Source organism: Scyliorhinus torazame, chromosome 4 (genome assembly GCF_047496885.1).
Source record: "Scyliorhinus torazame isolate Kashiwa2021f chromosome 4, sScyTor2.1, whole genome shotgun sequence".
NCBI classification, from domain to species: Eukaryota; Metazoa; Chordata; class Chondrichthyes; order Carcharhiniformes; family Scyliorhinidae; genus Scyliorhinus; species Scyliorhinus torazame.
The window spans coordinates 263,810,633-263,835,013 of NC_092710.1; the positions used below are offsets into that span (position 1 = coordinate 263,810,633).

At 44.9% G+C, this 24,381-nt stretch overlaps 1 protein-coding gene across 5 annotated transcripts in view; it reads right to left on the reverse strand.

The window, feature by feature from the left end:
• The window catches only part of tbpl1 (TBP-like 1), a 100,207-nt gene that overhangs the window by 22,405 nt on the left and 53,421 nt on the right, over nt 1–24,381 (reverse strand). For 4 of the 5 annotated variants that reach the window (XM_072499730.1, XM_072499727.1, XM_072499729.1 and 1 more), the window contains exons 3-6: nt 17,272–17,354; nt 16,836–17,028; nt 4,117–4,199; nt 1,716–1,779 (exon numbers count right to left, since the gene is read on the reverse strand). In XM_072499730.1, coding sequence (XP_072355831.1) covers nt 1,716–1,779; nt 4,117–4,199; nt 16,836–16,970 — 282 coding nt within the window. In that variant the 5' untranslated portion in view covers nt 16,971–17,028; nt 17,272–17,354. The remainder of the gene's footprint in view (nt 1–1,715; nt 1,780–4,116; nt 4,200–16,835; nt 17,029–17,271; nt 17,355–24,381) is intronic. The other variant, XM_072499728.1, reaches the window with a different exon arrangement.

The following is a 24,381-nucleotide window of genomic DNA, read 5'->3' on the forward strand; positions in this document are numbered from 1 at the left end:
CGCCCTCGAGGTGGTGGTGGTGAGTTGCCTTCTTGAACCAATGCAGTCCATAGGGTGTGAAAACATCTCTAGTACTGTTAGGGAGGGAGTTCCAGGATTTTGACCCAGCGACAGAGAAGGAACGGCCATATATTTCCAAGTCAGGATGGGGAGTGGCATGGAGGGATCTTCCAGGTAGTGGTGTTCCCATGTATCTGCTACCTTTGTCATTCTTGATAGTAGCGGTCAAGGGTTTTTACGGTGCGATCGAAGGAGCTGGTGAGTTCCAGCAGTGCGTCTTATATTCTCCAATAAGTGGTCAATTAATGCCACTGCTGCCATTTTGACAGAGTGTCATTTGGACTCGAAGCGTTAGCTCTTTTCTCTCCCTACAGATGCTGCCAGACCTGTTAAGATTTTCCAGCATTTTCTCTTTGGTGCCATTTTACCAGGCTTGCCGTTGCCCATGGAGGGTCCGTTCCCGGTGGAAATGGTACCACTGCTGCAACACCACATGCCCTCATCCATTGGCGAAATGTGCCCGACTGGTCCTGGAAACACCCAACCCTACTTAGCTTGTTCAGAGGGCAGCATCCATGGCTGTGTCACTTGTCTGGGTGTAGTCCCAGCAGATACCACTGCTTCGTTAAACTGGCAGCACTAAGAGGCAGGCCCTCACTCCTTAAAAGATCAGGAGCCCAACAATCACTCATTATTTGCAAGTTGAGCCTTGAGTATCCCCCAAGCGACTGTGGAGGGGTTGCCCCGACTTTCCAGCCTATTGTTTGTGCTTCCGTGACTGTGACAAAATCCAGCCCACTGTGTCCTGGAGTGGCTCCATCATAAAAATAGGCTAGGTTTTCAGAATAACCTCCCAATTTTTCTGGAGCAGGGACGCCTTTGGATAGCATTTCAGAGACAGGAAATATAAAAGTCCAAACATTCAGCCCCTGTTGCTTACAGTGGAACTGATGTATGACCCAGAAATACTCTTAAGCTAGTAGTATCATGAGAGGCCTAGCAAGAAAAGAGACCAAACTTGAGCATCACCTTGCCGACAAAAAAAAGTGCTATTGAAATCAAAAAAATATTTTGACATGTGCATAATTTTCTTCTTACCCGGACCTCCTTAGACCAAGTGCTATAGAACAATGATGCTGAGGAACCAAATTATAAAGTATTAGTGTATTAGGCCAGGCTCAACTTAACATCTCATGTTTGCACTTGGGAGGTAAAACAGACTTAATGAGCACCGGAAGAATTTAAACATAGGCAAGACACACAAGTGGAATCATCCTGAACTCTAATCAGAGATTAGCATTTGAACTTTAGCAGAGAACAGGCCACTCAGTGCAAATCTTTTTCTTATAAATTTAGAGTACCCAATTCTTTTTTCTTAGCAATTAAGGAGCAATTTAGCGTGGCCAGTTCACCTACCCTGCACATCTTTGGGTTGTGGGGGTGAGACCCCCACAGACACTCGGGGAGTATGCAAACTCCACATGGACGTGACCCGGGCCCGGGATCGAACCCGGGTCCTCGGTGCCATGAGGCAGCAGTGCTCATCACTGCGCCACCATGCCGCCCCTCCTCAGTGCAAATCTTATACAGCAATGCACAACCTATTTTAAAACCTAGACACCACAAAACTAAATCACCAGCTTAAGTGGATAGCAATGATTTCAATAGCTCAATACTTAGAGTTGCTATATAGATCTGGCATACAAAATAATTACCTGAAAACCCAGTTTCTGCAGAAGGCGGGCTAATCTTCGAGCACCAGTTTTTGCATCTTCTTCACTGAATTGTGTTTGAAAATATTTTCAATTGAGTACAAAAAAATCTTCTGACATTATATTTCAGGTGAAATACAATAAAAACTGCATCACAGTTTTTCAATACAAGATTAAATTATTGGGCAGGGAGTGTTCTTAATAAAATGAAATACATAATAATTGATTGACATCTAATTAAGTCTAATTTGTACTTAATAACACAATTGAATGAGACAGTGGACAAATGTTTAAATAAATTTTAACCAATGCAAATTGTGTAGCTGCAGATTAGTCAATCAGTGTACACCCTGATCAGTGTTCCTTTCTACTGACTTTAATCAAAAAGAAAATCAGACATGATGTACAACAGGTGGGCAATCTGCTGCCAATTGCTTTGTGCCCCCATCAAAGCTGAATTTCACTCAAGTTCCTTGTGCACTGTGTCCACTGATAGGGGAGCACATTGAGCATCTGAATTCTAAACATACATTTCCAGTGCTTTGCTTTAAGAATTCCCAAACTCAAAATTTAGACCAAATCTGTTTTGTAATTCATTTTCTGTCCATTTATGAACAAGCTTTTTGATCATAAGATAGTGGAGCAGAATTAGACTGTTCGGCCCATCAAGTCAGCTCCGCCATTTGATCATGGCTGATATATTCCTCATCCCCATTCTCCTGCTGTCTTCCCGGAACCCTTGATCCCCTTATTAATCAATAACCCATCTTTCTCGGTCTTAAAGACATTCAGGACTTGGAAACCATAGCCTTCTGTGGCAATGAGTTCCATGATTCACCTCCCTCTGGCTGAAGAAATTCCTCCTCATCTCTGATATAAAGGATCGGCCTTCAGTCTGAGGCTGTGCCCTTGGTTTCTAGTCTCCCCTACTGGTGGAAACATCTTCTCCTCATCAGTATTCTGTAAGTTTCAATAAGATCTCCTCATCCTTCTAAACTCATCGAGTACTGATCCAGAGTCCTCAACTGTTCCTCATATGACAAGCCAAATGAACCAAGAGAATCCAGAACTAGGACACCTCAGCATATTTTCTCTCTCAGTATACTAGTAGACTTCATCCCAGGTTTAAAAAAAAACAATAATTGGTTTACAAAATATAGCCTTGAGTTTTTCTTTTTAGAAAATATTTTATTGAGGATCTATAATTTTAACAATTTTAAACATCAGGTTTCAACAAGAACAAAACAGTATAACCAACACCCCCCCCCTAGTGAAAAACCCCAGCCAACATGGCTTACACAAACAGTACCACCTTACCCAGCCCCCCTTCCACTGGTTCTCCTGCCCTTACTCCCACCCCCCCCTGCTGACAGCCTAATTTTCTTCGAAGAAATCGATGAACGGTTGCCACCTCTGGGCAAACCACTGCAGCGATCCCCTCAAGGCAAATTTAATTTTCTCGAGTCTGAGAAACCCTGCCATGCCACTAACCCATACCCCCGACTTAGAGGGCTCAGTGTTCTTCCAACATAGTAGGATCGGTCTCCGGGCCACCAGGGGGGCAAAGGCCAGGACATCGGCCTCTCACCTACTGGGCTCCCGGATCTTCAGACACACCATAGATCGCCACCTCTGGACTTGGCACCACCCTCACCGTTAAAACTTCTGACATGACGTCAGCAAAGCCCTGCCAGAAACCCCTCCGCCTCAGACATACCCAAAACCTATGGACATGGTTAGCAGGACCCCCCGCACAGCGCCCCACACCTATCTGCCACCCCCTCAAAGAACCTGCACATCCGGGCCACAGTCATGAGCGCCCTGCAGACCACCTTAAATTGTATCAGGCTGAGCCTGGCACACGACAAGGATGCATTGACTCGCTTCAGGGCCTCCTCCCATAATCCGGCCTCCAACTCCCCACCTACCTCTTCTTCCCACTTTTTCTTCCCCTTCCACTCCATCAGTTCCTTGTAGATCTCTGAAACCTTCCCTCTTCTACTCCTGTTCTCGGCACCACCTTATCCTGTAGCCCCCGGTGCGGGAAGGTCGAAACCTGCCTCCGCACAAAATCCCTCACTTGCAGATACCAGAACCCATTCCCACCTGGCAACTCCAACTCCTCCTCCAACTCCTCTGAGCTCGCAAAGCACTCATCAATAAAAAGATTAGTTTTAGAGTTTTAGAGTTAACGTCTTATTGTATACTACACCACTGTCTATGAAAATGGATAGACTTTTTTCACCCCACTTATCAGGAAAACACAGTTAAACTTCCCCAGTTCAGTTGTCATCCAATATATGTATAATGCTAGCCATTAAAACAATGTTCAAGATTAAATCAGTCAACAATCAATAATAATAATAGCATAAAAGGCTTTTAAAGAGAAAAATGTAATTCTCACCTTGTAGCTCCAGTGCATATGATTTTCCCCGAGGACCAGATTGTGGCTGTTATCCTGGGTTTCCTCAGTTTCATTAACACCTTCTGAAAACATGTAAAACAAACTATTATCTGTGTCCTGGTACATTGACGGAGAATGCCACATTTATATTTTCATTCAATTTTGGATCATGTTATATGCAAAAAATGTCAGAGGGCTGCCTTGGTAAAAATACTTGCATATAATTTGCACCTAAACTTTAGGTGTGTTTTTAAATGTAAAACAATGCATTTTATAGGCACTATTTTTCAGCTATTTAGTATTTCATGTTATAAACTGGTAATTAGGATTTTTCTGATAATTTTAAACACTTTTATTCCTGACATGATTAGAATTTTATATACATGCTTTAAATGAGTTATTTCTAGATGCAAGTCTTGCCTAATATTCCAAGGAAAGGTTTGCATCTAGGCTTACTACTTCATTGATTTTTTAAAACTAATATAATCTGTGTATGATTGCGAATTTATCAGTAGCTAGATCAATACTTCACACATAAAAATCAAAGTGATTATATGCAGGACACTTACTATTACAGTGAAAAGTGTATACAAATTTTTAAAAATAGCACTGAAGACCTCTGTGCCTGTAAAATAAAATTATATTTCTGTGGGAGCAAGTGGAAGTTCTAGTCATTCGAATATTCAAGACGAACATAGGAAACAGGATTAGAACATTCAGACCCTCGAACCCATTTGCCATTCACTTAAATCATAGCTAATCTGTACCTCAAACTCAATCCACCCACTTGCGATTTATATCCCTTGGTAGCCTAACAAAAAGCTAATTTCAGTTTTGAAAATTTCAATTGCCCCCCAACATTTGTAACTTTTGGGAGAGTTCCAGATTTTCATTACAAATGATGGGGAAAAGTTATTTCTTTCTAATTCCTAAAATCCCAGGATTATTTTGCTTAATCTGCAACATCCACTTTCCCAGATCCATCTGTCTCTCTAGCAGTATGCTGTCCCAAGTTAAACACAGTATAAATTAAAGACAATGGTGAATTACATGCCTTTCATCTGTGGGGAAAGATTCTCTAAATTCTTTATTGAAAGATACACCGCAAAATACAAGGACCAATTTTCAAGATGTGCAACCATTATGCAGCCTCACCAGTTGAGGACACACATCAAGAATCACAAGCACACACCATAATTTTCAATTTGCTCTAATTCAAATTGATCCTTTTATGTTGAGTTGTATTAATATCAACTTCATATTTAAGACTGTTCAGTGTTAGTCTATTACAGTTGTCAAATGTAACATTTCTGCATTCTTTATTACTTTGCTTTCTGCTTTAACAAAATAACTGTCGCTTTATTTGAAGTCATAGAATAAATACATTATCACTGTGTACAAGATACATTAGTCACACTGATAGTGGAGTTAAAGTAGTTCTCTCAAAAAGTGTGGAAAACCCTAGCTGACTATCGCAGGCTTGAGTTATGCTGAAATAGATGAAAGAATCGGAAATCCCTTTAATAAAGAACTGTATGGAAGTTAGAGTTTCATTATCCTAGACAGTAATGACTGCACGTGGACCTTTTTGTTCACAAAAGAATCCTCAAAAGATAAACAGCATGAGTAAATATTTTATATATCTATTAAGGGGAACATAATATTGAAATAATGCTCAGTGGGCAGTATTGTAAATTACTGATTTTATGAATAATGAAACCTCCAATGATGCGAAGGAATTAAATGATCTACCTTGCAATAACACTTTTAATAAAATAATCGGCAAAAAAAGTTCAGTTCAGAGGTGTTTATACTAGAGGGAATTATGTCAGCATTTCTCCATTTTATAGGTTAAAATGAGCAAACAGTGACACCTCATGTCCAAATGGAAGAATTTCAGCTTCTTTGTGCATTGCTTATTATGCCCATTAAACCTATTTTTTTAAGATAGCAATTGAATTTGAAAATACAACCGTCATTTAATCCATATTTTTAAAAAAAGAGGTCTTTCTGCAGGTAAGTTTCATACAGACGCTACACAAGAATTCTTAAATGAGGGGCTTAGGCTGAGAATGAACACAAACATTCTACAAATTACAGCAACTTGATTGACAATCAGCAGAATTATGATCAAACTATATATTATGGAGACCCTTTTTAAAAAATTATATTTTTATTCGCCATATTTTCATAATTTTCACCATACAAAAGAAAAACAAGAACCCCTACAATATATAAACAGAAAGTCTCATTTAAACCTAAGAAACCCTCCCCCCACCCAACAATCAAAGATAACCTAAAAATGCATGATGAACAACCCTAACAATTGTACAACTCATCCTTCACCCCCCTCAGCTCTACCTTCACCTTCTCCAGGGTCAACATCTCCAGCAGATCTTTCCACCCTGTGCCTCGGCATGGCGGGAAGACTGACCTCCACCCAACAGGACCCGCCTACGAGTGATCAGTGAGGCGAAGGCTAAAACATCCGCCCCTGCCTGCAACTCGGGCCGGTCCGACGCCCTGAATATGGCTTCTAGGGGACCCGGTTCCACATCCACATGCAAGACCCCCGAGATTGTGCTAAATATCGTCCTCCAAAACCTTTCCAGCTTCCGGCAGGACCAAAACATACGAACATGGTTTGTGGGGCCCCTCCCACATCGCTCACAGACATCCTCCAACCCCTCGACAGCCTGTTCATTCTTGATTTTATGAGCTGCGCCCTAAGTTCGACTTTCAGCTGTACCAGCCCCAACCTCGCACACGAGGTCGAGGCATTCACCCTCCGCAGCACCTCACATCACAATCCCTCTTCAATGCCCCCCCCTCCCCTCCCCGTTTCTCCTCCCACTTTGTCTCAATCCCCTTCTTAGATACCCTGTCCTCCTCCAGGATCCTCCCATAGATCGCCGAAATAACCCCTTTCCAGCCTCCCGCTGATGGCACTGCCTCCAGCAATGAAAATCGGCACCATCAGGAAGGTCGGGGAAAATCTTTCTTGCGAAATCCCAAACCTGCAGGTACCTTCCCCCTGCACCAACCCATATTTCTCTCCTAACTCCTCCAGGCTGGTGAATGGTCCCACAAGGAACAAGTCCATCATTTCCTTGAGCCCCCTCTCATCCAATCTCCAAAACCTCGCATCCATTCTCCCAGAGAACATCCCGAATATCTGGAGCAGCTCCATTCTCCTCCCCACAACGTGTTCGTTTCAGTACAAAGCAGTTCATCAGCGTATACGGACATCCGATATTCCACCCCCCTCTCATTATCCCTTTTCACAGCCCCAAGCTCCTTAGTGTGATGGCCAAGGGCTCTATAGCCAATGCAAACAGGGGGCACATGGGGCACCCTTGCCTCGTATCCCGATGCAGTGCAAAGTACCCCGAGTTAATGCAAACACTTGCCATTGGTTCCTTATACAACAGCCGCTCCCGTGCCACAAACCTCACCACTACCACCTCAGTCTTCTTTCGCTCCGCAAGAGACAGGATCACATTTAGCAACCTCCTCACGTTCAAGAACACCTGCCTTCCCTTCACAAATCCCATCTTCCCTAATCGCCTTCGGACGACATTCCTCCAACCTTGATGCCAGCCAATATTATGTCTTTTCTTTTCATGTACTAAATGATCTGTTTGAGCTGCTCGCAGAAAAATACTTATCGTGCCGCGGTACATGTGACAATAAACAAATCCATTCATCCAATATCTTGGCAACTACATTAAGTAGTGATATGGGCTGAAACGACCCACACTCCACAGGATCCTCCGGGACCTCACCCGTGCTGCAAAGATATCTGTTAAGATGTACGTCAGAGATGTAGAGAGATCTGGGAGTTCAGGTCCATTGTACCCTGAAGGTGGCAACGCAAGTCGATAGAGTGGTCAAGAAGGCACAGAGCATGCTTGCCTTCATCGGACGGGGTATTGAGTACAAGAGTCATGTTACAGTTGCATAGGGCTTTGGTTAGGCCACATTTGGAATACTGTATGCAGTTCTGGTCGCCACATTACCAGAAGGATGTGGATGCTTTAGAGAGGGTGCAGAGGAGGTTCACCAGGATGTTGCCTGGTACGGAGGGTGCGAGCTATGAGGAAAGGTTGAGTAGATTAGGATTGTTTTTGTTGGAAAGACGGAGATTGAGGGGGACCTGATTTGAGGTCTACAAAATTATGAGAGGTATGGACAGGGTGGATAGCAACAAGCTTTTTCTAAGAGTGCGGGTGTCAATTACAAGGGGGTCACGATTCCAAGGTGAGAGGGGGAAAGTTTAAGGGAGATGTGCGTGGAAAGATTTTTACGCAGAGGGTGATGGGTGCCTGGAACGCTGTGCCAGCGGAGGTGGTAGAGGTGGGTACGATAGCATCACTTAAGATGCATCTAGACAGATATATGAACGGGCGGGGAACAGAGGGAAGTAGATCTTTGGAAAATAGAAGACAGGTTTACATAAAGGATCTGGATCGGCACAGGCTGGGAGGGCCGAAAGGCCTGTTCCTGTGCTGTAATTTTCTTTGTTTGTTCTTTTCCTTCTTTAATAGCAGCAAAATCAAAGCCTGCCCCATTGTTTGTGGCAAGACACCCCTGCCAATCGCATCCTCAAGTATTCCCACCATCAGCGGCGCCAACTTATCCTTAAATTTCTTATAGAATTCAACTGGGAACCCATCAGGTCCCACTACCTTCCTTGCCTACATCTCCCAATCGCCTCCTTCACCTCCTGCTCCCCCACTAGCCCCTCCAGGGCTGCTCTATCCTCCTCACCCAGCCTCGGATACACCCTTATCTCCCGCTTCTGCCCCAGTGACTCTGACCTATATGGAACCTGACAAAACTCCTCAATAATAGATCTGCTCTGGGGCCACCCCCAGCTTTCCCATCTTATCCCGTACCTGAACTATCTCAGTCGCCGCCGCCTCCCTCCAAAGATAAACAAAGAAAGCCAGAGCAAAAACCGCGCCCCAGAAAACCGGCATAACCCCAAAACCCAATATAATTGCAACTAACTATCGACTACAACAAAGGTAAACTACCCTTCCCTATTCAACCAACCCAAAAACCCCTGCTGTTCCCCCCCCACAAATACAGAAAAAACCCAAAATGAGAGATAAAGCACAGTCCCCATCCCCTCAGTCCAAGTCCCAATCCCATTCCCATCTTGCATTTCAGTCCCAATCCTTCGGCCTTTACGACGCCTCCGTCGCCTCAAAAGTAGAAGTCTCTCGAATTTAGGTTACCCTCAGCTTCGCCGGGTAGACCACGGCAAACCTCATGCCGTTACTGTAGAGTGCAGCCATCATCCATTGGAAGGCCGCCCGCCTTCTCGCCAGCTCCACCGTCAAGTCCGTATATTTAAATACCAACGCTTTCCAACCTCACACCTTTGCTTCACCCAACTCAGGACCTGCTCCTTGACGTGAAACTTGTGAAAGCAAACTATAACTGCCCGTGGCTAGTTTGCCTTCGACTTGGGCCTAAGCGACCGATGAGCCCTGTCCAGCTCATATCGGGAGGGTTCTCTCCCCTCCCCCAACATCTCTGCCAGCATCTTTGCAAACTACTCAGTTGGCCGCTCAGGCAGGCCACGATCTGCAAGTTTTGCCTCCTAGACTTTGTGTTCCTGAATATTTGCTGCATCAGCATGCTTGCTTTCAATGACTGGAATAAGGACACCCGGATCCCTTTGTACATAAACGTTTCCCAATCTCTCACCATTTAAATAATACTCTGCCTTTGTTTTTCCTTCAAAAGTGGATAACTTCACACTTATCCACGCTATACTGCATCTGCCAAGTATTTTCCCACTCACTCAACTTGTCTAAACCACCTTCAAGCCTTTTTACTTCCTCCGCAGGGAAATTTAGCATGGCCAATCCACCTAACCTGCACATCTTTGGATCCTTACGATGGTGCCATAGTCAAAGTAACTCATAAGGAATTCGATAAACTCTTTGCATCTGATGTAAAAGACAGTGAATTTAATGGATTTTAAAACATTTTCATTGTATTAAAGGAATCTTTGTGCAATTAATTTATTAAATTGAGATGGAAGTTATTGAGTATGAATTACCGGGGTATTTTTTCACATTTCAAAATGGCAATCACCCTCAACAGCAGTTAACATTTTATGCTTTGCATGCAAGTTGACCACCTTTTTTGGAACAAGTTTTGGAGGTTTCATAGATCGACATTGTTGTGTTCAATGGCTCCCCAATCATGAAGACAAGCATAGAACATGTGTATGGTTATAGCAAGTATTTATTCTTAACACGTGGGGAGGTAACCAACAAATCTACGTACAGACAATTATATCCAAGTTACTGTAGAGCTACGGTGAGATGTGACTGTCCTGTTGTCCGTCCTGCTACCAAGTGCCCTCGTCTTGTCCGTCATCCGATACATATGACTGGCTCCATGTGTGTCTGGTTCCACCTACTGGCGGGAGGTCATAACTGGCACTACATGCATTGATCACCAGCTATATACACATTGATATTATATACAGTCATATACATTGGTACAATTATATATAGATATGCATGTGCATGTCACCATATCCCCCTTCCTTTGGAGAAGGGTATATTTACGACCATATTTTTTGAACATTCAGTCACAGGTTCAGTCTATCAGGTTTGCGCCTAACTCTGGTTGACCGTCTAAGGACCAGCTGGGTTGGTGAGCGTGTCTCACCTTCATCAATCACTGGCCTTTACCCCGGCACCACTGCAGATGCATCAGCAACACCAAGATGTGTTGGACAATGTGTCTTTTTCCAGCTTGGGATTACACCCAGACTCGCCTGCCGTTGTGCCTTGAGGAGCGCCCGTCGGTTTCGGCACAGAAGTGAGCCATCCTCAGTAAACACCCTATAGGAGTGCAGACCCGCTTGCTGAACAACTGTTGCTCGCCTTACCCATTGGGGTCCTCGATTCTGACCGTGTCCCTTATTTGCAAGGGCTGGAGTGCCCTTGCAGACCGATCGTAGACCTCCTTCTACTTTTGTTCCTGCAGAACGAGCTTCCTCCGGAGCCTTCGATTGACCGTGAGGGCCACCTTGGAGGGCAGAATTGTTCGCAGCTGCCTGTACATAAGCAGTTGTGCTGGTGATGGGCTATTTACCAGTGGGGCTGAACAGTAGCTGAGTAAGGCGAGATACAAATATCCCCGGCTGTCCAGGGCAGCTGCTTTACTATGTGTATGCCCTTTTCCACCTTCCCATTCAACTAGAGATAGAGCGGGCCCGAGGTAATTTGTTTAAAATCATAATCGGCGAGCAAACTGAATCCATTCATTACTGAAACAAGGACCATTGCCTGACATGACAATAGAGGGTATGCCGTGCCGGGCAAAGATAGATTTGACTTGTTAGATTATACAGCGAGCTGTAGCGTTGGGCAACTGCGCCACCTCTGGGTAATTTGAGAAGTAGTCGATGACAACCAGGTAGTCTCTCCCCTGAAAGTGGAGCAAGTCCAGATCGACATTATGCCAAGGGCTGGCAACAAAGTCTTCCACTTGCATGGGTTCCTTGCTCTGTCTGTAGTGGAATTTCTGACAGGTATCGCATTGCTCAACCATACCTGCTCTGCCCTGGGTAATGCCTAGCCAATATGTCATCTCCTGGGCCCTGCGTTTGCATTTTTCAATGCCCAGGTGCCCTTCGTGAAGCTTCGTTAGTATAAACAGCCTCAGCGTATGAGGGATAACAATCCTGTGCTGCCTTAAAAGACCATTCGCCTCACTTAGCTTGGCACGAACATTATAAAACGCACAGCCTTTTGGCCAACCTTCTGAGACATCTGCTGACCTTCTGATTTATCGGATTCTTGGCCATTTCTGCCTTGATGTTTCATTGGATATCGGCAGTGACATAGTCACCAGGTAGACATGCAGCTGAACTTCATCAGCCCCTGGACAGACCTCATTTATTTATTTAATTTTAAAAAAATTCAGAGTACCCAATTCATTTTTTCCAATAAAGGGGCAATTTAGTGTGGCCAATCTACCTACCCTACACATCTTTGGGTTGTGGGGGCGAATCCCACGCAAACACGGGAGAATGGGCAAACTCCACACGGACAGTGACCCAGAGCCGGGATCGAACCTGGGACCTCAGCGCCGTGAGGCAGCAGTGCTAACCACTGTGCCACCGTGCTGCCCCTACAGACCTCATTTATGGCCGCAGCTCTCGAGAGTGCGTCGCGACAGCCAGAAACTTTCCTGGTGTGTAGATCAGGTTAAAGTCATACCGTTGGGAGTTTGGCATGAGTAGTTGTATCCTCAGGGACATTCGGCATAGGTTGTCCGTCTCATCTAAAAATGTGGGCAGCCTATATACATAATCGTGAAGTATTTTGAGACCTGTGACTAGCCCCAGACATTCCTTCTCGATTTGCGCATATCTGCGCTCGGTTTCTGCAGTGGCCCTTGAAGCATATGCCACCGGCAGACAATCCCCATTTGTACTTTACTGCAGAAGTACTACTTCAATACCATCCTGAAATGTATTCGTGGAGGTTTTGGTCAAGCAAGGCCAGGACAGGCGCCGTTGTCAGCGAAACACACAGCGCTTTCCATTCTCATTCGTGTTTCGGTGACCACCAGAAGACAACATCCTTCTTAATGGATGCCCTGAGGTTTGATGTTTTAATGGATGCCCTGAGGTTTGATGTCTTGGAGTAAAGGTTGGGAATGAACTTTTCCACAAAGTTAATCATGCCCAGAATGTGCAGCACACACTTTCTCCATGGGCCTTTGCATCTTGATGATGGCCTTGATATTTTCAATGACAGACTATCTACTAGAAAGGTGATAGTATCAACACCGACTAGGCATTTCACCTGACTGAGTTTGAAGCCATTCTTACGGACTCTTTTGAGAACTTGAAAGAGCCTTGCATCACGCTCCTCACGTGTGGACCCCCAGATTATGATGTCGTCAACATAGACACAGACACCCGGCAGCCCTTCCACTATGTGGTCTATGGTCCAATGAAAGATTTCTGATGCAGACATGATACCGAATGACATCTGCTGGAAGCAGGACTGGCCGAAGGGCATGTTGAAAGTGCTCAGTCTTGTGCTTGCCTCATCAAGCTTGAGCTGCCAGAAAACCTGCGACGCATCCAGCTTGCTGAAGCATGTTGCTCCAGCCATTTTGCATGCAATTTCCTCCCCCTTTGGGATAGGGTAGTGCTCCCCTTTAATGTTCATGTTAAGATCCTTGGGGTCCATGCAAATTCTCAGGTCTCCATTCCGTTTCTTTACGAATACCATCGAGTTTACCCAGTCAGTGAGCTCTTCTATGGACCTAATGACACCCAGAGTTGTCATCCGCTGCAGCTCAGCCTTGAGCTTCTCCCTCAGCAGAGCAGGCACCCATCTGGGTGCATGCACTACCATTCTGGCATCCTTAGTTGTATGTGGTAAGTGAAGGCTAGGGTGCCAAACCCTTGAAATACATCCGGATGTGTCTTTGAGATCGACTCCACTGATATGTCGGCGGGGTGTCATGCACTCTGTGGTATGCACAATCGTGACGAGCCTGAGCTCTTCACAAACCTGCACCCCAATGAGCGAATCGCACTCCGTCTCCACCATGGATAATAGTATTCTGTACGTTTCCTCTTTAATAGTGACATCAAGCTCGCATTCTTCCAAAGTTGAGATCCGTTGACCATTGTAGTCTTTCAGAAGCTTGCCGAGGTGATGTGAGGTTCAATCTTTAGCCGCTGCACCGCCGAGAACGGGATCAGGTTCCCCCTCGCTCTCCTATCGAGTTTGCACTTGATGGTCGTTCCATTGAGCGTTACTGGAATCGTCCATCTGTCCTCACTGTGACTGCAGACTGAAAGGGCCACTTCTATGTTTCGGCCAGCCAAACTGTTTGCGCCATTCTTCAGAACCATATTCACACCAGCCCCTTGTTATCCCCTTTGTCCTTGTCCAGGCTCTTCTTTTCTGTCTGGACAAGTGTGCATCAGCGGGCAAAGTGACCCGTTGTACCACAATTGTAACAATTTTTGAAATTTTTTTTTGATAAATCGGGCATCGCCGCAGCAAATTTCTGTTGCCACATTTTTGCCATAAAATGATGGATAAAGTGGCACTGAGACGATGTTGCGTCTTTTGATGTTGCGTAGCGGTGCGTTCAAAACGTCCAACGTGCCGGGACCATGTTTTATTTGCGGCTGCATAACGGTGCTTCAAAATGTCACCCAGACGGAGAACCACGTTTTTTTCTGAACTACATCACAGCATTTATGGTGCCAGCATCGCTTCCAAGATTGGCGCCAACATTTTCTGTCCTGAAAGCACCGATACGCAGCGCAGATAGCTCACTTGCCTGGCATATTCTGACGGTAACGTCCAGTGTGAGGTTGTCTTCCCTCAACAATCTGTCCTGGTAGCGCACCATCCGAGATCCCATAAACAATTTGGTCACGATCACTGAAGACTGCAAGTGTCCAAAGTTGCACAACTGGGGCTTTATTCTTAAATCCGTTGCAGAGTTCTTGAACGATTCCGGTTCTTTTTTGGCATGGGAATGGAACAGGTTTCGTTCAAAAGTCAAATTTTTTTTTAGGAGAACAATGGATATCAAAGAATTACCTCATCGGAACTCTGTTCTTTGTTATCAAAACTGAATGAGTTATACGGTTCAAGTGCTTGCAGACCTGCTTCGTTAGCAGCAATGCAATATGCCACATGCCTTTCATCAGGCAGTGCCTGGAAGGCATGGGCCAAAAGAGTACGAACTGCTGTTTAAGATTGCGCCAGTTTGTGTCCAGATTGTCCGAGACTTGAAGTTGGCGGGGTACCTTCAAACCATCCATCTCACACTGTGCGTGGAGTTGCAAATCCTTCGTTCACCAGGTTGGTAGAGAGGTTGTTCATTCAGGTTCTTCTATTCTTCAGCGTGGATTGTCTCGTCTGCAGTGACCTTTAGTTCTTCAGCACTCCTGGTACCATGGTGTGTTCCATGACTCTCCTGATCATGAAGACACGCATGGAACATGTGTATGGTTATAGAAAGTATTTATTCTTAACACGTGGGGAGGTAACCAACAAACCTATATAAAGACAATTATATCTAAGTTACTGTAGAGCTACGATGAGATGCGACTGTCCTGTTGTCAGTCCTGCTACCAAGTGCCCCAATCATCCGCGATATATGACTGGCTCCATGTGTGTCTGGTTCCACCTACTGGCAGGAGGTCATAACTGTCACCACATGTATTGATCATCAGCTATATACATTGGTAGCTATATACAGTTTTATACATTGGTGCAATTATATACAGATATGCATGTGCATATCACCACAGACATATCCTCCAATATCCACAATAATGAACAGTTATGTATTTAATCAACTTAGTTTATATTTTCCTTTAACTAATTACTTGAGCTAGCTTAAAATTTCTATATACTGTTCCTCCATCTGCTGCAACATTACTTTGCAGTTTTTCATTTATTTTTTATATTCTCTCATGGAATGTGGCTGTTCTTGAGAAGGTAATATGAGCATGGTGCAAGTACACCTGGAGTGCTGCTAGGAGGTACTTCAGGATTTTGATCTTACAGCGCCGAAGGAACAACGATACAATGTCAAGTCTGAATGCCGTGTGGCTTAGAGGGGAATTTGCAGATGGTTATGTTTACAAGTGTCTGCTGCCCTTGTCCTAAGTGGTAGAGGTTGTGGGTTTGGAGATTGTTGTTGAAGGAACCTTGTGTGGGTCGAGTAGCTGCATGCAGCTTGTATACAGTACACACGGGCTTCCCTACCGCTCCGCTCTCGGCCTCCCCCTCTCCCTTTTCCACTGCTCCATTCTCGGCCTCCTCCTTTCCTACCGTTCTGCTTTCAGCCTTCCCCCTTTTCAAAGTGAATTGGATAACTACTTGAAGCGAAAATGTTTACAATGGATTTATCTACAAAAGAGCTTTCACAGGCATGGCGGACAAATGCCATTCTTCTGCACAGGATTGTACCTGGATTCTACATACACAGTTCTAGGTTATTAATACTACAGAATCTTTATTTTCCATAGGGCCTGGAAGATAAATAATTCTGAGATACACCAATCCAACTAATAAAATTTCTCCCCGCTGCCAATATTGTCTATAGTTGGCTGACAGATAATAAATGGCAAAGAGAAAAACAATTTAACTTGATCAACACAGAAGCTATGCTACAGTTTAATTGGCATTCAGCTTACAAAATGGAGGATTTAAATATAGACGATAACTAGGTCAAAATCAGTACAGAACACCAAAATACAGAATGCTAATGCTGACATTTTGTTCATTCTTTGAATTCTGCAATAATAAAAAGGCAGCAATCGAAAATACACCACAAGGTTATGTCTGAAATCTAACGTCAGTTAGCACTCCAAAGTCTATAGTAGCCATCTGCTTTGTCATATACTTCAATTTTGTCTATATGGACTTGTGCGCAAAACATTGATGCCAAGATTATTTATCGAAATCATAAGAGTTCATTAAGTTAAGCATGAACAGATATATGATCTTTGCCAAAGCTGGAGATCTGAAAATCACTGAACTTTCCATGTTATAAAAATCAATTAAATATAACAGAAAAGATTTAAAGATTATTAAATAAATCAGCATTGTTTACTGCAGCAGCACAGAGGTCAGAGTTTATTGCAAGTAATACAACGATGCAGAAGTGATGACATAAAGAATTGAACTTACTCCAACGTCTCTTTTGTAGATCACATTTGTTCCTTCCAGTGCAATCTTCCGAAGATTTAAATGGCATCTTGTTTTAAAGACACAGACTACATTTGTTATCAAAATATCCAGTGCAATATCATTGTCCGGTTCCATGGGTATGGCTTGTTATCCAACTGACCAACAGACAGCATACCACCTAGATGGTGCTATACTAGATTAGAACAACAAAATGTTAACTTCATTTGTACAGATATATCTAAAAATATGTATTCTACACCAACAAACAACTATTATACAATTTTTGGAGTTCCTTACTCAAAGTAGCTTTCATAAAACTAGTCTATAACATTGAGGGTAATGCAGGGAAGTCATATTTTGCTTAGTATACTGCACAACCCACACGTAGCCCACAATCTTCTGCTAATTCACTCAAACCAATAAAAAAAATACTCACCATAGCCAGCTGGGCAGCCGAATTCTAGAGTCTGAGTAAAAGGCAAATGTGAACAAAGTCTGGCAGAAAAGGTACCAGTAAACCTACAAATGAAATAAAAGTATCTCATCAGCTTGGTTTACAGCTTAAATGCTCTATAACTGCTGTGTTGCAATGTAATAATGGATATCTTAAAAAAAACAATGGCATTCATTAAAAAATCCTATCGTATTAACAAAAAGAACTGTTCAAAGGATATTCTGCTCCCAAACATTAAAAGAAGAACTTGGGCACATTGTTAAAGCTGAAATAACTTGGGTAAAATGGATATTTGACAGATGGAGGGCTAATCTTGTTCTTTTTTAATGCCTCAATTGCAGACACAAATTGTGCATGGCTGGAAATCATTATCTATTAACGGTGTATTACTGTTTTTCATGTTCAAATGTCAAAAGACATATCCTGTCTGTGGCAATGTTGTTTTTCTTTAATTGTCAAATAAAATACAGTTCATTATGATTGTTGTTTAATACATTCACAGGATATGGGCATCAGTAACATTTATTATCCATTTCCAAGTGCCTGTGGGAAGGTGGTGCTGCGCTGCCTTCTTCAATACAACTGAATGGTTTGCTAGGTCCTTCTCCGGCGGAGAGCAGTTATGAGCCAATCACATTGCTGTGGGTCTGGAGTGGTTATGTGACTAGAATAATAATCCAGAGCAGTGGTGGGCAATTTGTGGTCCATATACGGCTGGTCAGGGCTCCAAGTGCGGCCCTTTGAGTCTCGTCAACAATGCAGCAGACGGGCAAAATAATCGAGAGCTCATTCTGGGATCGCGCTTTGCGATTGAAGGCAGCTGGCGCTGCAATGTGGGCGAGGTTCCAACTGTATAATAATAATTTTTATTATTGTCACAAGTAGGCTTACATTGACACTGCAATGAAGTTACTGGCGCCTGTTCGGGTACGCCGAGGGAGAATTCAGAATGTCCAAATTACCTAACAGCACCCAGAGGAAACCCATGCCGATACGGAAAGAACGTGCAGACTCATCCCGGTCAGTGATCCAAGTCGGGAATCAAACCTGTGACACTGGCGCTGTGAAGCAACAGTGCTAACCACTCTGTTACTGTGTTGTCCTAGGATCGCCTTCTTACAGCTGATGGCAATGCTGCAGTTCCCACCCTTCAAGCAGCACCTCCAATGCATTCTGTGTATGCAGGGAGACCACTGCGTTCAATTCCAAGAGCACGTTTCTTTATTGATTTGCTGGCTATTATCTGCTTTGCTCCTGCCTAATGGATTGCTTTTTGTTGAAGTGGTATGGTGAGGAAAGCAAATCAAATGCAAAATCAAGAAGTGCAGAGGAAGTAGCAGCAAAAAAGAAAAAAAATTGGTGATGAGGGCAGAATGGTAAAAGAGAGTTGAGAGCTGGATTATTTTATTACTCAACAGAAAGGGAGACCATTGTGCTTAATTTGCAATGAGGTGATAGCAGTCCTTAAAAAGTACAATGTTAACAGGTATTATGAAATATACCATTCCTCTCACAATGCAAATTTTCCAGTAGCTTCTGTCCAACGTGCTCAATAGCTTTAAAATCTGAAGGAAGCCATGAAAACACAAGCGGCATGTACTTAGATAAGCATTAAATGAAAATGATGCCGTGACTTTGGCCAGCTTTTGTAATGTTTGGTTACTTACAAAAAAAAATGGAAAGTCATTCTCAGATAATGAATTTGTGAAAGAATGTATCATCAAATCTGCATACTTTTTATTTGCTGAGTTTAAAACCAAGAGGAAATGATCAAACTTGTTAAATGCCTGCAACTCAGCAGGTGTACTTTGAGTCACAGAGTGCAAGAAATTGCTACCGATCTGGCAGAGCAGCTTTTCAGATCTGGATATTCAAGTGAGGCTGTCACTGTAGCACTGGATGAATGTAAAGATACTAACGACATTGCTCAGCTCTGCATATGGTTTTGCTGTGTTGTCAATGATCTGAACATAAGAAGAATATTTAGATCTCTTGGGAATACATTAGACTGTTTCATGGCATTTACTGATTAATTTAAAGTGCACGAGTTTGGATAAAAAAAATCTATTATTTACAACAGATGGGTGCCCCTTCACAACAGGAAAATACACTGGATTTGGAGCTTTTTTGAACATTTGCGTATCTCACATATTTGGTGAGCATTGCATTATACACCAAAAAATGCTCTGCGCTGAACTTGACAAGGGAGGCAGACTGAAAGCTGTACCTGGGCGGCATGGTAGCACTGTTGCTTCACAGCGCCAGGATGCCAGGTTGGATCACTGTCTGTGCGGCGTCTGCACGTTCTCCCCATGCCTGCGTGGGTTTCCTCTGGGTGCTCCGGTTTCCTCACACAAGTCCCAAAAGATGTGCTGTTAGGTAATTTGGATATTCTGAATTCTCCCTGTGTATTCAAACAGGCGCTGGATTGTGGCAACTAGGGGCTTTTAATAATAATCTTTTATTGTCACAAGTATGACGTTACTGTGAAAAGCCCCTAGTCGCCACATTCCGGCACCTGTTCAGGTAAGCTGGTACGTGAATTGAACCCGCGCTGCTGGCCTTGTTCTGGATTACAAACCAGCTGTCTAGCCCACTGAACTAAACCAGCCCATTTATTGTCACAAGTAGGCTTACATTAACACTGCAATGAAGTTACTGTGAAAAGCCCCTAGTCGCCACATTCCGGCACCTGTTCGGGTATACAAGAGGGAAAATTCAAATGTCCAAATGACCTAATAGCACGTCTTTCGGGACTTATGGGAGGAAACCGGAGCACCTGGAGGGAACGCATGCAGACACGGAGAGACGTGCACAGACGGTAACCCAAGCCGGGAATCAACCATGGGACCCTGGTGCTGTGAAGCAACAGTGCCAACCACTGTGCTACAATGCCGCCCACAGCAAATTCATTGCAGTGTTAATATATGCCTACATGTGATAATTAAGATTATAAATAATGAACAAAGTGGTACAGATTGTTAGCTTCATATGTACTTGCCCCCTGCATCACCATCAGTTCATGCAATTTATTGACCAAACTGAAACAGAATATGGAGACCTTGTCATGCACATTGATGTGCGCTGGTTAAGACCTGTACTGATCCAGTTCAAGGTGGTGCACAGGGTGTATCTGACTAAGATGCGTATGAGTGGGTTCTTCTCACGGATGGATGATAGGCGTGAACAGTGCTCTCAGGGCCGGCGAATCACACGCATATGTTTTGGGCTTGCCCCGAGCTGGTTAGTTTCTGGGTCTCCTTCTTTGATACAATTTCATGGATTTTGGGCATTCAGCTGGAAGGAGCCGTGCCCATTGGTGGCCATTTTTGGCGTATCGGACTCAACGGTGCTGCAGACGGGGATGGGGGCAGATGTCCTAGTCTTTGCCTCGCTAATAGCCCGGAGGAGTTCGGTAGGTGGAAGTCCCCAGTACCGCCTAGAATTTCGGCTTAGTCGGGGGACCCGAGGAAACTTTTGTATACCATGAAGGGGCCGGCGGAGGGTTCTACTCGAGGTGGCAAACTTTCATTTCCTTTTTGAGGGAACTGATCACTGTCAGCTGTGTGTGGGGGGGGGGGGAGAGAAAGAGATTGTCTTTTCGTCTGATCAAGCTTTTATTTTTTTTCTCTCCAATTAAGGGGCAATTTTGCATGGCCAATCCACTACCCTGCACATCTTTGGGTTGTGGGGTGAAACCTACACAGACACTGGGAGAGTGTGCAAACTCCACATGGACAGTGGCCCGGGCCGGGATCGAACCCAGGTCCTCGGCGCCATGAGACAGCAGTGCTAACCACTGCGCCACCGTGCTGCCCATCCTTTTGTTTTCTTTGGGGTGGGGGGGCTATACTTCAGGAATAATATGGGGTTTTAAAAAGTCAATGGTCACCTGAACTTGAAGTTATTGCAGGGAGAAATCACCTTTCTCCCACACTAGTTGCTAGTGCAACAATGTTCATGCTGCCCCTGCAGTTAACGCCCACTCAGTTACCTTCCTGTGACTACACTCACTTCCCAAACTTGAAGAAAATGCTGGCAAGAAAATATGATCCATCAGTACACATACAAGCGCTGTCTAAACTGGCAGCATGATTTGAGAACCACTTTTCTTCCAGAGTGATCTGAATCACTACCTCTCATTGCTCTCAATGAATGTGTTCTGAGCAAATGTGGCACAGTATGTCAAAGACTTGGGGTTGATAAAAGGAGGTTTGAAGAGGAATTACTTCATATTTGTGCACTGGAAGCAGATGAAATTAACCAGATAGAGAAAAGATATGCAGGAATTTCCAAAGGTAACACGTGCTCTTTAAAATAATCAGTAAATACCTTGAAAATTACTGAGCCCTCTGCTTGCCCATGTGTTCCCAACGGATCTAAGAAAAACTTCTTTCACGTTCAGATCATTGTCAACACAGCAAATCCATATGCAGAATATGTTGAAAAGGTCTGGCCCAGTTCTCTTGCATTGCAAAGTTGATCTCAATATTTTTTTAAAATATATTTTATTAAAGTTTTCAAACACAATTTTTTCCCTTACAAATCAACAAAAAATGGGAACATGATAACTGCTATATAACATTGTTTAACTAACACAGTAAACTAACCAAATAACACGAAGTAATGCTCCCCCCACCCCCTCTCCCCCTCCAAAAACACAAACAATTTACCCCCCCCCCGGGTTGCTGCTGCTGGCCATCTATCTTCCCCCTAACGTTCCGCTAGGTAGTCGAGGAACGGTTGCCACCGTCTAGTGAACCCTTGAGCCGATCCTCTCAGCGCAAACTTCATCCGCTCTAGTTTTATGAACCCCGCCATATCGTTTATCCAGGCCTCCAGTCCGGGGGGTTTCGCTTCCTTCCACATGAGTAAAATCCTACTAGGGACGCAAAGGCCACAACATCGGCCTCTTTCGCCTCCTGCACTCCCGGCTCTTCCGCTACTCCAAATATAGCTAACCCCCAGCCTGGCTTGACCCGGACCTTCACCACCTTCGAGATCACTCCCGTCACTCCCCTCCAATACCCCTACAGTGCCGGACACAACCAAAACATGTGTGTGGTTCGCTGGGCTTCCCCCGCACCTCCCACACTTGTCCTCCACTCCGAAGAACCTGCTCAACCTTGCTCCCGTTCTGTGTGCTCTATGCAGCACCTTAAATTGGATCAGGCTAAGCCTGGCACACGAGGAAGGGGAATTTACCCAGCTTAGGGCATCAGCCCACAAACCCTCCTCAATCTCCTCCCCGAGCTCTTCTTCCCATTTTCCCTTCAGTTCGCCCACCAGCTCCTCCCCCTCTTCTCTCATCTCCCGGTATATCTCTGACACTTCGGCCTCCCCGACCCACACCCCCGAAAGCACCCTGTCCTGGATCCCTTGTGTCGGGAGCAGCGGAAATTCCCTCACCAGTTGTCTCGTGAACGCTCTCACCTGCATATATCTAAAGAAATTTCCCCGGGGCAGCTCATATTTTTCCTCAAGCGCTCCCAAGCTCACAAACGTCCCACCTATAAATAAATCTCCCACTCTCCTGATTCCTGCCCGGTGCCAGCTCTGGAATCCTCCGTCCAGCCTCCCTGGGGCAAACCTATGGTTGTTCCTGATCGGGGACCACACCGAGGCTCCCAGCACACCCCTCTGTCGCCTCCATTGCCCCCAGATACTTAATGTTGCCGCCACCACTGGGTTCGTGGTAAACCTTTTTTCGGGGAGAGCGGTAATGGCACCGTCACCAGTGCCTGCAAGCTCGTCCCTTTGCAGGACATCATCTCCAACCTTTTCCACGCCGCTCCCTCTCCCTCTAGCATCCATTTACGAATCATCGCCATGTTGGCGGCCCAATAGTAATCGCCCAAATTCGGCAACGCCAGTCCCCCTCTGACTCTGCTACGTTGTAGGAACCCCCTCCTTACCCTCGGGGCCTTCCCTGCTCACACGAAGCTCGTGATGTTTCTATCTATTTTTTTGAAAAAGGCCTTAGTGATCAGTATAAGGAGACATTGGAACACGAATAGGAACCTCGGGAGGACCATCATCTTAATCGCCTGCACTCTGCCCGCCAGCGACAGCGGCGGCATGTCCCACCTTTTGAAATCCTCTTCCATTTGTTCCACCAGTCGAGTCAGATTGAGTCTGTGTAAGGTTCCCCAACTCCTGGCTATCTGAATCCCCAGGTATCGGAAGTTTCTTTCCACTCTCCTTAGCGGTAGGTCATCTATCCCTCTACTCTGGTCCCCAGGGTGTATCACAAAAAGCTCACTCTTTCCCATGTTAAGCCTATATCCCGAGAAATCTCCAAACTCCCTCAATATCTGCATGACCTCTGTCATCCCCCCCACTGGGTCCGTCACATACAGCAGTAGGTTATCCGCGTAGAGTGACACTCGGTGTTCCTCTCCCCCTCTAATCACCCCTCTCCATTTCCTGGAGTCTCTCAGCGCTATGGCCAGTGGTTCAATTGCCAGCGCGAACAGTAATGGGGACAACGGGCATCCCTGTCTTGTTCCCCTGTGTAGTCGAAAATACTCCGACCTTTGCCGATTTGTGACCACACTTGCCTTTGGGGCCCCATATAGGAGTTTAACCCAACTGACAAACCCCTCCCCGAACCTCCTCAGCACCTCCCATAGATACTCCCACTCCACCCTATCAAATGCCTTCTCTGCATCCATTGCCGCCACTATCTCTGCCTCCCCCTCTGCTGGGGGCATCATTATCACCCCTAATAGCCGTCGCACGTTGACATTCAATTGTCTCCCCTTTACGAACCCTGTCTGGTCTTCGTGCACCACCCCAGGGACACAATCCTCGTTGCCAGCACCTTTGCCAGCAACTTGGCGTCCACATTTAGCAGTGATATATAGGGATATAGGACCCGCACTGCAGTGGATCTTTATCTCGCTTCAAGATTAGCGATATCGTCGCCTCCGACATTGTCGGGGGTAGGGTCCCCCCTTCTCTGTCCTCGTTAAAGGTCCTTACCAGCAGCGGGGCCAACAAGTCCACATATTTTCTATAGAATTCCACCAGGAACCCATCTGGTCCCGGGGCCTTCCCTGCCTGCATGTTCCCCAGCCCCTTGGTAACCTC